Here is a 16,745-nt window from a genome sequence, read left to right on the forward strand (position 1 = left end):
ATCTTATTCTTATCAAGAGGTATTTGGAGAGAAAATATTAAATACTATTTCAATGTATATGTATACTTTTTGACCAGTTCTCTTTAAGTAAAAGTAAGGTAAATATCTCGCTCTTGAATATGTTAAATTTTCTTATCAGTAATATTCACAAATTCCGAATAAAGATTTTATCATATAAAAGAAGCATACAGTTAATAGTTTCAGTTTAAAAGTGCATATTTTGAAGAGAATAATCTGCACGTAAAAAGAAACGATTAGGCATTTATCACTTTTTCTCCAGTGTTATATCAAATGCCCTTGATATTGACGATTATTCTGGGGAGATCTATTCTACAACTTTCATCGAAAGACTGCTTGAAACTAGAGATCTTTTCGTTTTAAATTTCTTTCTACAGTGAAAAGCGACAATATAGCCAGAGTGGTATCTCATTGGCTTCTTTAGTAAGAAATATGTGGGCCTGAATCTACCACCTACAATTTGACTGTTCTCATATGGAGCTATGCGTATCTTCCATTTATCACTTCCAAGATACAAAACAGTTTTATTCTATATTAAGTATAAGGTTCTTGAGTAAATGTACTATATTCTTAATACTTTCCACTTTTGTTTTACTCACTCGATCATGATCACTTTGGATACAGTGTAGAAAAGAAAAGCACATATGAAATCACAGGCGAATTACAGTGTGTGACAAGTTGCTGATGATATCTTTTGATCCTAGAAGCGTCACTCTAAGCGACATCTCAACATGTCTTAAAAACATACTTAATCCTAAACGACTTTGTCAACTCTTAGCAACTCGCGGCGAGTTTGAAGCGTGCGTTTACGTCCTGCCAGTTAACAATATCGAAGATCGCTTGCACGTAAGAAGGTCGTACGTTTTTGTATTGCAAGTAATAGGCGTGTTCCCACACGTCGATGCCGAAGAGAGGAATGAGACCGGTCGTGGCTTGCAGCGGATCTTGATTCGCACAGGTCACTATCCTCAGCGACTTGGCCTTCTGATCGTATCCGAGCCAACCCCAACCGGAACCCTGAATCGCCACGGTTGTTTCGGACAAGCGCTTCTTCATTACCTCCATACTGCCAAAGTCTTTGGTGATTTGATTTGCAAGAGCACCTAAAAAATGAGAACAAAAATATGCAATTATTAAAAATTGTTCACATCTATTGATAAGCTATGTCTTTTTTCTCTTTTTTTTTATTTCTAAGAAACAAAGTCTTCAATTTCTAAGTCATTATCCATTTGTTAAAGTGACTTTTTTATATCTATTTTCTATTTTAACTTTGCATTGCGTGTGATGAGAGTTTAAAAATAAGTAACATTATCGTTGAATATTTCAGTTAAGTTTATGTAATGAGAGTTTAAAAATAAGTAACATTATCGTTGAACATTTTAGTTAAATTTTAATGTAATTCCAATCTTTAGTGTTCAATTTTACGCAAACTTGAACGAGATCTCTATAAAGATAAAAAAATCTACAAGAATTATCTTCTAACAATTTTTTATAAATTGACTTGAACATTATTCAAATATTTTTTTTTACATGAATTGGAGAGTCCAATCGATTTAATATATTAGTTTCTTGATATTACCATCCGGTTTGCAACTGTTGGGCGAGAGATTGCACCAGAAGATTGAATGATTGAGATGACCACCGCCGTTGAACTTGATAGCTGGACCCAGGGCGATTTGTGTGTTTACATCGCCTTTCGCGACCGCCTCCCGCATTTTTTCCTCGGCGACGTTCAGATTGTTAACGTAAGTCGCGTGATGCTTGGAATGATGGAGTTCCATGATCTCAGCGGATATGATAGGTTCCAGAGCCTTGTAATCGTATGGTAGTTCCGGAAGTGAATGCTTCGATCTCAAGGATGTGTATACATTCTTGCTGCATCAGTCACATAATATAAGATTATACTTATTATACATAAGTTTTATAAAATATTATAAAATGACAAATATAGTAAGCAAAATAAACGTTCGCCGTTCTTCTAATTTGGAAATCTGTTTTCTGTTTAAAATATTTGTATATACTGTTTTTCGTGATTTTTTCATCTATATTTCTATTTATATATATTAGAAAAAACCATAATTTTAATCAAAGCGGATATTACCGCTATAATTTTACAGAAAACAATTAATAACATAACATAAAGATAGGAAAAAAGTTTACATTTAAAAATGAGCGAGATAATAGGAGTATTTCTTTTGTAAAAGAAAAATCAGTGAATATGTAATCTTATGAAATAATTTTTGGATAACATTCTAGTAAAATTATCCATTTGCATTATTAAATAAAATATTTGAATAATGTTCAAGTCAATTTATAAAAAGTTGTTAGAAGATAATTCTTATAGATTTTTTATCTTTATAGAGATCTCGTTCAAGCTTGCGTAAAATTGAACACTAAAGATTGGAATTACATTAAAATTTAACTAAAATGTTCAACGATAATGTTACTTATTTTTACTCTTATCACATAAACTTAACTGAAATATTCAACGATAATGTTACCTATTTTTAAACTCTCATCACATACAATGCAAAGTTAAAATAGAAAATAGATATAAAAAAAGTCACTTTAACAAATGGATAATGACTCAGAAATTGAAGATTTTGTTTCTTATTGTTAGAAATAAAACAATTTATTACAAAATAAACTATATCTATTTTAAATTCTATTAAAAAAATTTTTTTAAATAAATTAAGAAGTCTAGAATTTAAAATAGGAATAATTTATTTCTTTTGACAATTCGCCGATCAGCTGTAAACACATTGCGCCAATCCCTGCGTTGATACGAAAAGAACAGAAGGTGTACTACTTAATACGAATGGTTTTACGTAAATTATTAACACAGTTCATCGACTCTTGACGAGTCGAGCAAGAGTTCGATAACGCAGTTATTCGTTATATATATATATATATATATATATAACGAATATATATATATAACGAAACACACGAAATATTGCTACAAAGATATGTCGTGAGGTCGCGTGCCAGGTTAGAAATTACATAATGCGAAAAACAGCGGCGGATTTCTTTGTTTTCGTCACGCTTACATCGTGTTGGTGGCCAGAGCACGCTTTGCCGCGAACATAATTGGGGCGAGGAGTGAACTGTACACGTGAACTGTCCTTCGGAAAAATTCGAGTCGACCTTTTCCAAGGATTCGCAAGGATTCTACTTGTGGTTGCCTGTGGTTCTGCACAGCGGTCCGATTCTACCACCACTATCACCACCAACCGGGTAACGCCAGCGCGTTACACACGCGAACTTGCTCAAACTATTCGCCGAGTGCTGCGATACCGACGCCGAGAATGGAAACATGGAAATTCGCGTAGGATTACATTATCGATGAGTTTTATGATAAGGCTCGTTCCCGGACGGAGAATTTAGCCGGCAAAAAATATTCCCTATTTACAATTGAATTTCTAAGTGCAACAAATTATATTTGTATTTCTAAATATAATTATAAATATTATATACATTTTTGACATTAGAATTTATCTGTTTTATTTGTTTTTCAAAGTTATTCATTTTTCTTATATTTCTTCAATGCACGTATATTTTTACTTTTCAATTATTTCGTACAGGGAACTTTATATTGAATTTTTTTTCCCATTTTTTTTTTCAATGTATTCACTACACAATCATAATAATTAAATGTCACATATGGAATGGAAAGAAATTAACATATCTTCAGTCTGAATAAGGAATTCTTTAATCATCATGTTTTGCAGTTGAAGATTCACAATTTGTTAGCATACTTTTAGTGGTAAGTTTAAGTGTAAACTAACACGCGCGCGGACGTTCTACATCGCGTAAGCAAAAAGGCGGATGTGTAAAAACTCGATTGGATACTTATCGAAATATAAAGCTGTCTCTAGTCGTTCTTAATTATTATTTGAAGAAAAGAAGACACCATGCTTAGTTGAAAAATGTGCGTAAGAAAAAGCACTTTATTTTTTCGTCGCTCTCTCTCGTATTTTAGAAATTATTAATATCTAGACAAGAATAAAATAATGGCACTATATACAGAAAATTTTTTGGATGAAATATGCGTTTTGTCGTGTAATATTTCTGTTTTTTTGTAATGCAAACTTGTACTCTTGATATTCAACATTTCTTTCTTTACAGCACGGACTGCAAACGAAACTGAAAGCGCAAATTTTTGACGGAGAGACGATATAAAGCAAATTTGAATGTATATAGATAATATAAAATATATCAAACACTATACAAATTTCACAGTTTAGGAAAATTAAAAATGTGAGATTAATGTATCAGTCTGTGAGATCAATCCGTATGCGTCGCTAAGACTAATAGTTGTATATTTTATTTTAATGTCATTTGCTTTTTTTTAATGCTTTTCAATCGTTCGATAAAAGCAAAATGAAAACGCGCGATCGATACATATCTCAAATTGCACAGAAATACATATGTACAACGTTACGTACATAATCATGTGAAAATCTTACAGTGCGCCTTCTGTGCCTGAAAGCAGTTGGAACTTGATTTACGTAATTATGGTCAGGCGTTTTTGATTAATTCTTGACAATACATCTTTCGAATAATCTTTCTTTTACTGATTGAACCAAAGCTCTTGCTGATTTTTACATAGTTTTAATACAATAAAATTTACAAAATACAAACGAAATTCGATTGTTCTGATTTTTCTCTTTACAGCTGTATTCGGGCTGTAATAAATTATATTAACCTATTCAGATTTCTCGTCTGATATATCTTTGTAATACGCAACTTGGTCGTTTGCAAGTAACTTGACGTAAACGTGAACGTTCATATCGATCTAATGGTATAAGAGTATTTACAGGCTCGTCATTTTAGAGACCAATGTGAATATTTATCCTTTGCAGTTTTATCACGAATACAGGTACTGAAATTACGTTCCTTTATGGCTAATTATTCATTTATTCGAACAATGTCTTGTAAATAGCCGGCTTTAGATTTTGCAAAAATTTTGTACATAGGTGGATGTCAAATCATATGTATCGCGAACTTCAACCATCGTGTGTGAGTCCAAAACCAAACCCTAAAACTCAACGCTCATTCCGGATCACTCTGCAGAGTCTCGCCGTTAGTTAAAACTAGCGCGTCGTCATCGGCCTCGTTATAATCGAGAGAAAGAATGCTCTCCCTCCGTTTCTTCTTGTGCGTCCTTTCGTCATCACTACTGGCTGCACTTTTCTCCCTCTTTATCCTGTCCCTACCCCGCGTTGTTCGTGTTAACACCTCCTCCCCGTTCGATTTACCACTATTTCTACTGTGATTTTTATTCCTCAATATTCGTTTGTTCCGATTCTCCTCCTGCTCCTCCTCCCTATCACTGAGTTCCTCGTTTTCGACCTTAATAATTAACGCCGCGGAGTCGCTTGAACTCTCGTCATTGTGATCGGCCTGATTAAGCTTTCTCTCCACACGGTCTGTTCTTTCGACACTGGTAAGCTCACTCTGGGGCGACGTTAACGGTGGAGTCCTTACACCTTTGCACACATCACTGTCCTCCATCGGTTTCGGAAGTTTCGTGTCCGGTACTGCAGTGTCCTCCGGCTCCTCTTTCTTAATCGGTGGCGTGTGGGGTGACAGACCGTTCGACAAATTATTCTCGTTTGTATTCGCCTTCAATGCTGCATTCTCCTGCTGCAGCAGCGTCACAGATTCTCGAGCCTTGCGCAGTTCTTGCTGCAAGAAGTAAATGGTGCTCTGCATGCCCTCTACATCTTCATCTAAATCCTGCAGAAACTCGTCTAGTTCTGTAAAAGACAAATCAAAGGAAAATGCATCAGTTACATTTGAAATATTTCGATCATAGAAATTCGATTTTAACTGAAATAACAATTTTATGAAATAATAATTTTATAAAAATGACAATTGTAAATCAGTAAATATATATATAACATGATACCTGATTGTGACTTTTTCACTTCTTCACTGAAACTCTTTTGCAGAGCGAGTTCGCCTTCCAATTTAGCAATACGTCCACTGGCGATCATACGACCAAGTTCCTCGTTTTCTTGATATAGCAATCTACATTTTGCCATTAATCTCTTCCCCGTATTGCTGTAAATAGAATATATTTAATTAATGAAAACCTTTGTGCCGCGTGACGTCTTTTGAATAAAAAAAAATTTAACGTATAGAGTTTTCCTGACCTGTCCGGGGTGAACTTCCAAGCGCTTAGCTCATTCTGCGTATCCTCCAATTTACCCTTGGTCGTTATTAACTCTTGCCTTAATTTCTGTATCAGTATATTAACAGCCGGATCTAATAGAGCGGACCTTAACGCAGCTGCGGACGGAGCTTGGGTGGCTTTCATTTCAGTTATTTGATTCTAATAATGAAGAAAAATAAATTTTTTTTATAAGGCCATACAGAAATAAATTTTGCAAGACAACTTGCATTAGAATTTCGATGTATCTGAGAAATGGTTACATACAATATACTCTTGCAATTCCTGCTCTTTAGAGGCAAGCCTCCTTACTAGGATCTTCTCCCTGTGAGATGCCTCTATATATTGTTGCTTGTATTTGTTTTCGGATTCTCTCAATGAAGCTAGTTCACCTATAAAGGAATAGTCTATAAATTTTTCTACTTCTAGAACTCAAACATTCAATGGCATCTATGCGTTTCTTAAAATTGCAATAGTTATATATATAATTTGTGATGTATGTATATATATTTATATTTTACAAGAAAAATATTTCTTGTAAAATAACAAAATTATTCGCCACATATTAAAACAATTACAGCGAAATAATGGAATACGTATATTTCATATAGGAGACGCGTAATACATACACACACACACCCGCGCATATAGTTCTTGAATTATTTTAAGCCTGCAAATTAGTTTTGTCTTTGCAATATCTAGCCAGCAATTGTATTGTATCCTAATTTTTTCAAAGCGTTTTTTGAAGTTACTTTATGTAAAAATGCAACATTTAATAGTCAAATTAAAATAATACAGACATATGTCCAATATATTCCGATTTATATAACATTTATATGTAAGGATTTAAAATTATTTCTACGAAGCAAATAAATTAATTAGAAAAGAATTCTGTAATTTTTGTGAATTGTCATATTTTTTTCTTCAGATGTTTCAACGAAAATATAAAAATTTGTTCTGTGACATTTAATAACAATTTTTTTTAAAGATATTAATAAAGAAATATTATATTATTTTAGAAAAAAATATAAGAAAATATACTTTATTCTATTGTAAAATTTTTATAATGATATATTCATACGCAATGTCAAAATTTTCTTTCTGTAACTGTAAATTTTTCTTCCGAGACATTTATTAATTAAAAATAAAAATGTATGAATTATATAGAATATTTGAAACTCCTCAAACTAAGCATAATTATGTAGAATATTTTGCATAGTTTTTACGTATAATATGTAAATAGAGATTTTGATGGAACCAAGTATACTGGTAAAAAATTACTATTTATGATTTTTACCTAAGTGCGCATAAACAACATATTTTTATATATACTTTTAAGTACGTGACTATGACTGCCTGACAACTGACATTGTTAATTGGCGCATACTTTGATTTTTGGAGTCGTTGCGACGTGCCATTTGTGTGACTCTCTGTACTTCCACCGAGACCAAGAGTGGACGTTACTTTTCTTCCGCAAGAATCAAGCGTGTACTTGTTGCAGGCACAGATGTTGTTACGAGACGCTGGCCGGGCTTAACCCACAGGTATGTACTTTTGAAATTTGTATCTGATACCAGGACATTATGGTGCAGGTATAAATGCATGCACACAATGTTGCATTCATAGTAAGAACATGTAGGATAATTGGTCTAGGAATACAATTGATTAAAGATTACATTATCTCTAATTGGAAAAAAAAGTTTCAAGGACAAGATAATAAAGATGTAAGGATACATAAATTCGGGAGGGGGGGGAAAGGAGAGACAGATGACGGGATCGAGTCATGTTCCAATTGGTAACGACGAATGGTGGTGGTGTTGCGTACTTCACCGAGAATATAAATTTCACGCACCCCAGGTGCAGTATTTTGTAGACCAAAGGGCGTGACACGGATCCACTCTTACTATTCCTCCGAGCCGCTTAAATTCAGAGCGCCATCATATAAACGCCGCTTTTCGTCTCATCCTCGTTAACTAGGAACTCGGTATTTCGAAATTATACACGCACGACACACACACTCTCCCGCATTTCGGCAGCATAAATTATTACACTGCGGAGAATATACGCGATACACTTGCACAGGGCACTTATGAAATGAGCATTTTGAGCAAAGGAAGGCTGTGCCTACCCACAACATCGATGGCAGACACGGTTTTCTTTTTTCTCTCGCAGAGAAACCTCATTCAGACGCTTCTTGAGACACACAAGCACTTTTTTTTTTGTTATATACATCAGCCATTTTCACTTTTACTCGCTAATCATGCTTTTTATGGCTGATTGAATGTAATTGCTCACAAGAAAATTTGGAAACGTATCCCTTTTTGTTTACGTATGTATGCGGCTGTCACTTCACCCGTGCGCACACAAATACCTTGAGAGTTATCGCCTTACATATATGAATCTTTAATTACCCGCACTTTACACATCACAAAAAAATGTAGTTTTGGAAATATATTAATATAATCATATATATGAAGCGCAACATTATCTCAATTCTCCAATATTAATTTAATCTCTCTAGTACTTTTGTGCAGATACATTGAAATAATCTGATCGCACATATGTACTGAGCTCCTTCATAGAGCGATAATAAAAATCGTTTCCTATCGTTTATACTTGAAGTTACTTATTGATTAAAGCTCTCTCTCGTTATCTTAAGCCTAATAGACAACTTAATGACAGTATCCTAAACACTGATCTAATGAACCCTACCCTTAGCGTCTCTACGAGAGTCTTGTCTCTTACAAAATACCGTTGTGTCCTGGCATTCGTTAATTCGCTTAAGATATGTGGTGAGTGAGGTGGTCTCACTCGTGTGATCTCAGTACCTTCCTGAGCTGCCGACTGGGCTTCTAGACACTCCACATACAAGTCCTGTTCATGCCATTTGGCCGCTAGCTCGTCCTTAGTCAAGCTGTCCAATTGTTGCTGAGTTAGCTTCACGCGTCTTGGTTGCCTAGGCGAGTGCGGGCTACTGGGCTTCCCGCCGTTGTTGCTGCCCTGCGGACTCCTTGGCGAGGACGGTCCTGCCGACTTGACCTCGCTGCACTCATCTGCCATCTCTCCACCCGCTAATTCGCAGTTGGACGTGAGAACGTAGACGTGGCCTTTATGCGAAATCTTCTATTCATTAATGTTAGGATGCCGACGAGTCGCGTCACTCTCTGAGTACTACTACCTACTATACAATAGATATTAGAAGACAGCCATCTGGAACAGACAAAATATAGGGCAAGTAGTACCAAACACATAAATTATCGCATAAAGCTATTTCTCACAATTGCAATTTCGTAAAACTGTGATCTCTCAAAGCTACAATCTCGTTAGAACTGCAATTTCTTGTAACAACAACGCGACAGAATTAAGGCTTCCATTAGGCAAATTAATTTGTTTACTTTGTTTCACGTTCGCGATTAAAGACATTCGAGGGGATAAAATCCGTAAAATAAATGAGACGCGTTAATGGATCACCAATTTCGAAATTTAACGAGCCACATCAATTATCACATCTGATTAACCTGCAGATAAGTCAAACGCCCCCGTCTGTCACGGGATCAAGATTATCCACTCGCCGCGTTATCCGCGCGGTTGAAAAAGACGAACTTTCGCGAGAACCGCAATAACAGGGAACGCAACGTAGCCACTCTCCTCCTATCTCGACTCGCGGTACGTAAGAAATATATTAAACCTTATTGAAAAATATCAGACTGGGGGATTGATGGACGCGCGCGCGTGGACATCCGCGTTAAGCGGATTACACGTCACGGACGACGCCGCGCCGACGATCACGTGAAATTCCGGACGGGGCCGACGTCGGCGGCTGGGCTGGAGAGGCGTCGTGAATCCGCCGCCGTTTGCGGATCAGGAGGAAGGAGTGCATTTATCTCCGGTCGAAAAAGACAACCGTGACGCCATGTTACGTCGACATGTCCGCCACGGGAAGGAGCAGCTCCGGCGTTACGTCTTAACAGCGGACGCAGCTTCGTCTCTTTTCCTTCCTCGCTCGCGTCGTCCCGTCCCTTCGTTCCCTCCGCCTGCCGCCGTGCAGGAAACGCGATCGCGCGCGGATCTCGGTCAACCCGATGCCAGCGGGCGATTCACCCGTTCACCGCGATCGATTGTCACGCGGTTCCGCGGACAACACACCGCGCGCGCTCAACTCACATTTTTCTCTCTCTCTCTCTCTCTCTCTCTCACTTCTTTCCTTTCACTCGTATTTATATACCGTCAAAAAAACTCGTCCGACTACCTACCGCTCGGTTAGAACGGCGGAGATCCCATCGCGAAGACGGCCGGGTCCGTGATGGTGGTGTTATCAGGAGCGAGACGAGACGGCTGACATCGCGGCGCGTCCGTGGAAAAAGCGCCAAATGGGGGTCCCCTTCGCGCGCGGCGAACTTCACCTCTCCTCCGCGATCGATCAATCCGAAGCGGAACGGAGCGGAGGTAGGCACGCGTAGAGCGTAGCCAAGGGGCAGGTGCGCGCGTGACTTCACGGGGCCGCTTAAGCGCTCGGCGGCTTAGCCTTCCGACGTGGTATTACGCCTACATATACGCGGACACCGTGTACGCGGAAACTCGGGGGGGAAAACGCGCGATCGACTCCGCCGCGGTGTCGCGAACGCTCTCCGACTAATCACATGAATGACAATCACCCCCGCGCGCGCGCGAAGAGGGAACCGGAATAGCTGAACGGGAGTGTGCATCGGCGCATGCTCCCCAATCACCGATCGACCTACGACGAATGAATGTGTGCGAGCGAGCGAGCGAGCCCAACAAGGTGAATCATTGCGCATAATGGCGTTTTGAACATGGAGCAGCCAATCAAATTCTGCCCACAAATGTCGCGCGAGATTTAAATATTAATACTATTCATTATAGCGACGAGATACTCTTAAGATCAATCTACAATGAGAGTAGTAGGTCGTAAGAAATTGACCAATCACAGTCGATTATTTTTCTCATATTCGACTCTGATTGTTCAAGTTCTTTCAACTTCTTAATAGGTTTACGATTTACTACTCTCATTGTAGATGGACCTTTAAACTCTCGTGAAGGTGTCGGTCTTTAATATTATCTCGTCAGTGTTTATTGTTTACATATAGAATTCGTATATGAATATACGAATTATACGTTATATTAAATAAATGGTTAACAAATAATATTACAATTAATATTATGTATATTATTCGCTAATTACTTAAATTTTAACATTTTTACAGCCACGCTAATTCCCATAAGATATTGTCGGTTTTTAATAGTATTTCGTATATACGTACATAGAGGCGCTGGTGGACATAACCATTCCACTATTCCATATTGTTCTTAGGCTTTTCTCTTCACTCTCCACCTCCACAATCTCCACTTTCTTCGGTATCGTAACATTCGTAACGTGTATTGTTAATAAAGTCGTTGTAGAAGTTAGTGCGTGGTTACGATAAAAATCACAATGAAGCGACCAGGTATGAGCACTGAAATCATCCTTTATTATTCGATTTTTTGAGGTTAGAAATGAGGTTAGGTTACCTGTATACACACGTGTATAATACATTCATACAAGAAAACGTAAATGTTATAAATTTATAAAGAGCCATTTGCATATTTCATACTAGAAAGAGAAATTTCAACTTATTATTGATAAATATTTGTGCTTTAAATGACTTTCAAGTCTAGAAAATATAATTTAAATTGTGTTGGATATATTACAAAATATTAAAATAAACATAAATTACTTAGTGATGTGTTATTGCTATTTTTGAATTAATTGTAGTCTTAATTATATAGAATTATGTTTATGTCAGCCGATAAAAAGTATCAGGAAATGCACAATTCAGATAAGAGATATTTTGGAAAGGTTATCAATTACCTTTCCAGAGATATTTATTATCAATGGTACCTTTTCATGATACTTTTTGTTTTAACGTCGATTCCGAACAGCCTATTAGAAGAGGTTTTCTTTTTGGTAGAGATATTCTTTCCAAGAGGTGACGATCGCTTCAAATCGATTATTGAATTATATTATTCTGGCTGGATTTGAACGTGGATCCTTGGCACAGAAAGCTGCCACGCAACTCCTCGCGGCACGATCGCCACACTCATATAAAATATTACATTTACTTTTGATTGTATGTTGTATCTCATTGCTTGTTGACGGTCATTAATTTATTGTAGGATTGATGATGCAAAATCCAAGTAAATTATTGTTTCAATGGTTTATGTCATTGATGATGTTATTTTTGAATTATTGTTTTAATTATACATTCTAATCTTAATTATACAGATTTATATGTTTATGTTATTTCTAGCCGATAAAAAGTATCAAAAAATACCAATTAAAAAAGAAACATTAGCAAGATACTCTAAAGGTCCCGGACTTGAGACGGGACGAAAGACGAATGCAATAAAAAACAAAGTAGTGAGAAAGAAACTAAGGCAGAAAGAGCAAGCCATAGAGGAACAGATAGAAGCTTCCGCACGGACGGAACTACTACTGACGGAGGAGCACGGCTACTTGGAAGCGGAATCTGGTGAAGTCACTACCGAGTATCGGCAGAAGCAGATCGCAGAGAACGTGGACATAACGAGCGCAGCCAAACGCTTCAAACTGGATTTGCAGTTTGGCCCGTACTGCTTCAGATACACCAGAAATGGCAGGCACTTGCTCTTGGGCGGGAAACAAGGTCACGTGGCAGCTTTCGATTGGGTGACGAAGAAGCTGGCCTGTGAGATAAACGTGATGGAGTCTGTGCACGATGTTACTTGGCTGCATCTGGAGACTATGTTTGCGGTAGCGCAGAAGGATTGGGTTTACGTGTACGACAATCAGGGAATAGAGTTACATTGCCTGAAGAGAATGAACGGCGTGACGAGATTGGAATTCTTGCCGTACCATTTTTTGCTTGCCAGTGGCTCGAAGGACGGTCACATGGCTTGGCTGGATGTATCTATCGGCAAGCTGATCGCTCGTTACAATTCCAACTTGGGCAGAATATCTGTGAGTTTTATAAAAAGATTACGTTTACTTTTTATTTATTTCGTTTTATGTTGTATCCCATTGCTTATCGACATTAATTTACTGCAGGTGATGACGCAAAATCCGAGTAACGCAGTGCTATGTGTGGGCAACTCGAAAGGAGTAGTATCTATGTGGTCCCCGAACTCTCATAAACCATTGGCGAAAATGCTCTGCCATCATCAGTCAATTATGACGTGCGCTGTTCATCCGTGCGGGACTTACATGGCAACCAGTTCTATCGATAAATCCGTGAAGATATGGGATATTAGGCAATTAACAGGGCCCGTGAGCCACCTGCACCTTCGCTCGCCCGCTCATCGTATGTCTTACAGTCAGCGCGGTTTGCTCGCACTCGGAATGGGCAATGTAGTTGAAGTTTACAGGTAATTTGCTGTTAAAATAAATGTTGCACTTTGTTTTATTGAGGAATTTTTGTCATTCGTATTTATGTTTTTATCAGGGAAACTTCTGGCGATTTCAAGCCATATATACGACATAGAACTGCTCGCAATGTGAACTGCGTGAGATTTTGTCCGTATGAGGACGTCTTGGGAATTTCTACCGCGAATGAATTCTCGTCGCTATTGGTGCCAGGAAGTGCGGAAGCAAACTATGACGCGCACGAGATTAATCCATTCCAAACCAAGAGTCAGAGACGTGAGACGGAAGTGAAGGCACTTTTGGAGAAAATACAGCCTGAATTAATTACTCTTGACTCGACCGAGATACTCGAAGTTGACGTACCTACGTATAAAGAGAAAGTGGAAGCAAAGAAAAAGCTTTTGGTAAGTAAGAAACGAAAATGTTTTTAATTTATATTATTTTGTAACCTGATACATTCGATATTTTCTTTTAACAACATTATTTTTTTTAGTATATTAAACCGAAACCAATAAACTTTGAACCTCGACGAACGAAAGCTAAAGGAAAAGGTGGCACCGCAAAAATAATAAAAACTAAAAAGATATTAAAAGATGTGAAACGTCGGGTAAGCGTTTTTGCATTATTGTAAACTAATTTGTTTTTTTATACTTATAAATTGAACATTAAATGATATAAATGTGTTTAATATAATTGTTATATTTAGGAAATGATTGAAGCGCTTCGTGAAGAACAGAAGGAAACAATACCGAAAAAGACTGAGAAGCAGAATAAAGATTATGGTGTATTAAATAGATTTATTGCGAAAAAATAATAGAATCGTGATAGGATTCATAATTATGTGTGTGTCTGTTTGTGTGTATGTGTGCGCGTGTATGTATGAGGTTATTGTATATATAGTTTAATATTTTAATAAAAATCACAACAAATAACAATCCCAAATTTTTTTGAAATAAAATTTGACATTAAATTTGTTAAAGAATTAAAAGTGTTTATTGGATAGTTTTATATGGAAACTCTATATTGAGATTAATAACGCAAATTTTTTTCTTTTCGTATTTGAATCGATCTTTATTTCATAAAATTAAATTGTGCTTTTTGATATAATTATTTTTTGTATTCTTGATAAAAAAGTAAATAAATTTAAAAAAATTTTTAATTTTTTCTGAGAAGCTTTTATGGAATAAAATAATTAGACACATTTTACTGTGACAAATAGAAAAACTTTACTGAAATATATTTTATTTAATTAAAGAAAACGCTTTAAAAGTAGTAAAATGTAAAAAAAAAAATTAAAATTAAGAATGTTTTAAATTAATCTGAAACATTCATGATCTACTTCTACAGTAGTAAATTATTTTTAATTTGTTTAAATTTCGAATTTCTTTTACATATACAAAATAAATTTTTGTAGAAATATATATATATATTTTTTTTTATTGCTTGTTTGTTTTCCCTAATCATTTGTAGAGATAATAAATTAATTTTCTCTAAGGAGTGAGTCAAAGTCGAGTAATTGATCTTATCAAATGATGAGTAGTTTGACTTTAATAAATAATAAAGCATCTATTATTTGCTGGGAGTTTTATTGCGTCTTATTCGACATTATTACAATTATCTTGATATATACAAAATAAATTATATGTCGCCAAATAATTTATCTTGTAACTTGCCTTTGTACAAAATTTTTGGAAGTGTTCTTTGTATGTTTTTTAAAGAATCTTAGGAAAGATTGTATGTACAATAAATTTAACATGAATATATCAAAAGTTTAATTTCACAAAACATAATTGGATAATTTTGTGTATATATACATATATTACATAAAATAAAAGATTCATGTCATAAATTATAATTTGTAACAATAATCCACAATACAATTTTTTCTTAAGAATATTTTTAATATTTTTTTATCTTCATGTAATATTTATCAATAATTGAAATTGATGATTGATCACAGGCAAACGTAATACAATATATGTATGCATTTACAAAAATGAATGTATACATAAGTATGTCATAAGAAGTCCAAAAATGATATTCGATTGTTGATTCGTGCCTGCATTAACAAGATATTCATTAATCCATCCCTTGTGGTTCACCACTTTAGTGAACACATCTGGATAACCACTGGCGCATTGCTTCTTACCAAAGGACACGATGCCAACTAGCTTGCCTTCGTAAGTGATCGCACCGCCGGAATCACCCTGCCGAGAAAACGTATTTAATACAATTTAATATAACAATCGCTAGAATTTTTCATTGATATATTAGTCTCTTATCAGTGCGCGTGATATAAATAATTGTCACGTAACTTTAAAACTTGTTTTTGTAAAACAATTAATCGCTTTTCTATATCAGAAATGATTAGTTCTGAGAAATTATCTGAATGACTGAGAGAAACTTCATTCGCCATTCCCTGATATATCAATCGGATATCAACGTAGATAAAGCAATGATTACTTTCTTTTTTAATAAATTTCTTTTTTTTAAATAATTTATAGAGATAAAGGTTGTCATATGGGATAAACATGTACACGATTTATTTTACGATTACAGTGCAGGCCAAAAATTTGGAAACACTGATGAAAATGCAGATAAACTCTTAGTGCGTTATACGATACATACCTATGTGAAACTTCGATAAAAAAACGCAAATAAGCTATATTTTTGATTTTATGCAATAATTATGAGATCTGAAGAATTGTTGTTAAAAAACACGTTATTATAAATAATTATAAATAGAATTGAAAAAGTAATTTCAAAAATGTCAATTTTTAAAAAGTGTTTCTAACTTTTTGGCCTGCGCTTAGTGTATATACTTACATTACACATTCCTTGACCGCTCGATTGAAGAGTGCATAAATGATTGTCGGTTATACAGTTTGGGTAAAAAGTGCTGCAATTCTGTTGAGAATATCCTGTTACCACAATTTCTTGCAGGCGTTCTGGAATTGAGCCCTCCCTCTAAAAAAAAAGATGTTTTTAACTTAATGCCCAATGCCTTGGTTTTGAAATAGAAATGATAAAGAATCTATACGTCGTCCCGCGAGCTTTGAAATGATATTTGTCAAAGTGTGCTCGTACAATTTTAGATAATTTTAAATAAGATACGAGACGTATTTCTTATATATATATATATATATATATATA

General features: G+C 35.7%; 4 protein-coding genes across 8 annotated transcripts in view; 1 reads left to right on the forward strand and 3 right to left on the reverse strand.

Annotated features, from left to right (window-relative positions):
- Positions 1-585: 585 nt before the first annotated feature.
- LOC105458307 (superoxide dismutase [Mn], mitochondrial) lies at positions 586-3,289 on the reverse strand. Its single transcript, XM_011703524.1, has 3 exons — positions 3,069-3,289; positions 1,598-1,893; positions 586-1,121 (listed from the first exon to the last, which is right to left on the reverse strand). The coding sequence occupies exons 1-3, from the start codon at positions 3,104-3,106 to the stop codon at positions 793-795; spliced, it is 663 nt and encodes a 220-aa protein (XP_011701826.1). The 5' UTR covers positions 3,107-3,289; the 3' UTR covers positions 586-792.
- Positions 3,290-3,707: 418 nt separating this feature from the next.
- On the reverse strand, positions 3,708-10,964 carry LOC105458308 (pre-mRNA-splicing regulator female-lethal(2)D). 5 transcript variants are annotated; one of them, XM_011703525.1, is made up of 6 exons: positions 10,450-10,964; positions 9,025-9,406; positions 6,464-6,588; positions 6,180-6,358; positions 5,933-6,087; positions 3,708-5,780 (listed from the first exon to the last, which is right to left on the reverse strand). In XM_011703525.1, exons 2-6 carry the CDS (start codon positions 9,254-9,256, stop codon positions 5,074-5,076), a joined length of 1,398 nt encoding a protein of 465 aa, XP_011701827.1. In that variant the 5' UTR covers positions 9,257-9,406; positions 10,450-10,964; the 3' UTR covers positions 3,708-5,073. The 5 variants fall into 5 exon arrangements, with proteins under 5 accessions (XP_011701827.1, XP_011701828.1, XP_011701829.1 ...); XM_011703526.1 differs by lacking the exon at positions 10,450-10,964 and adding an exon at positions 9,885-10,061; XM_011703527.1 differs by lacking the exon at positions 10,450-10,964 and adding an exon at positions 9,715-9,844.
- Positions 10,965-11,436: 472 nt separating this feature from the next.
- LOC105458309 (WD repeat-containing protein 46) lies at positions 11,437-14,508 on the forward strand. The gene is made up of 6 exons (XM_011703530.1): positions 11,437-11,658; positions 12,502-13,190; positions 13,278-13,594; positions 13,672-13,996; positions 14,086-14,199; positions 14,299-14,508. The coding sequence occupies exons 1-6, from the start codon at positions 11,646-11,648 to the stop codon at positions 14,404-14,406; spliced, it is 1,566 nt and encodes a 521-aa protein (XP_011701832.1). The 5' UTR covers positions 11,437-11,645; the 3' UTR covers positions 14,407-14,508.
- Positions 14,509-15,472: 964 nt separating this feature from the next.
- The window catches only part of LOC105458311 (chymotrypsin-1-like), a 2,738-nt gene continuing 1,465 nt past the window's right edge, over positions 15,473-16,745 (reverse strand). The window contains exons 4-5 of the mRNA XM_011703534.1: positions 16,419-16,559; positions 15,473-15,799 (exon numbers count right to left, since the gene is read on the reverse strand). Coding sequence (XP_011701836.1) covers positions 15,581-15,799; positions 16,419-16,559 — 360 coding nt within the window. The 3' untranslated portion in view covers positions 15,473-15,580. The remainder of the gene's footprint in view (positions 15,800-16,418; positions 16,560-16,745) is intronic.

This window comes from Wasmannia auropunctata, unplaced genomic scaffold (assembly GCF_000956235.1).
Source record: "Wasmannia auropunctata unplaced genomic scaffold, wasmannia.A_1.0 LD334548.1, whole genome shotgun sequence".
NCBI classification, from domain to species: domain Eukaryota; kingdom Metazoa; phylum Arthropoda; class Insecta; order Hymenoptera; family Formicidae; genus Wasmannia; species Wasmannia auropunctata.

Excerpts from the sequence above, each read along its gene's own strand:
- LOC105458309 (XM_011703530.1), top strand. Across the intron at positions 13,191-13,277 it reads CCAACTTGGGCAGAATATCT|GTGATGACGCAAAATCCGAG; the intron begins GTGAGTTTTATA and ends AATTTACTGCAG. Across the intron at positions 13,595-13,671 it reads AATGTAGTTGAAGTTTACAG|GGAAACTTCTGGCGATTTCA; the intron begins GTAATTTGCTGT and ends TGTTTTTATCAG.
- LOC105458308 (XM_011703525.1), bottom strand. The coding sequence starts at position 9,256 with ATGGCAGATGAGTGCAGCGAGGTCAAGTCGGCAGGACCGTCCTCGCCA. Across the intron at positions 6,589-9,024 it reads CCAGTCGGCAGCTCAGGAAG|GTGAACTAGCTTCATTGAGA; the intron begins GTACTGAGATCA and ends ATTCCTTTATAG. Across the intron at positions 5,781-5,932 it reads AGTGAAAAAGTCACAATCAG|AACTAGACGAGTTTCTGCAG; the intron begins GTATCATGTTAT and ends TGTCTTTTACAG.
- LOC105458307 (XM_011703524.1), bottom strand. The coding sequence starts at position 3,106 with ATGTTCGCGGCAAAGCGTGCTCTGGCCACCAACACGAT. Across the intron at positions 1,894-3,068 it reads GCTCTGGCCACCAACACGAT|CAAGAATGTATACACATCCT; the intron begins GTAAGCGTGACG and ends TGACTGATGCAG. Across the intron at positions 1,122-1,597 it reads CAACAGTTGCAAACCGGATG|GTGCTCTTGCAAATCAAATC; the intron begins GTAATATCAAGA and ends CTCATTTTTTAG.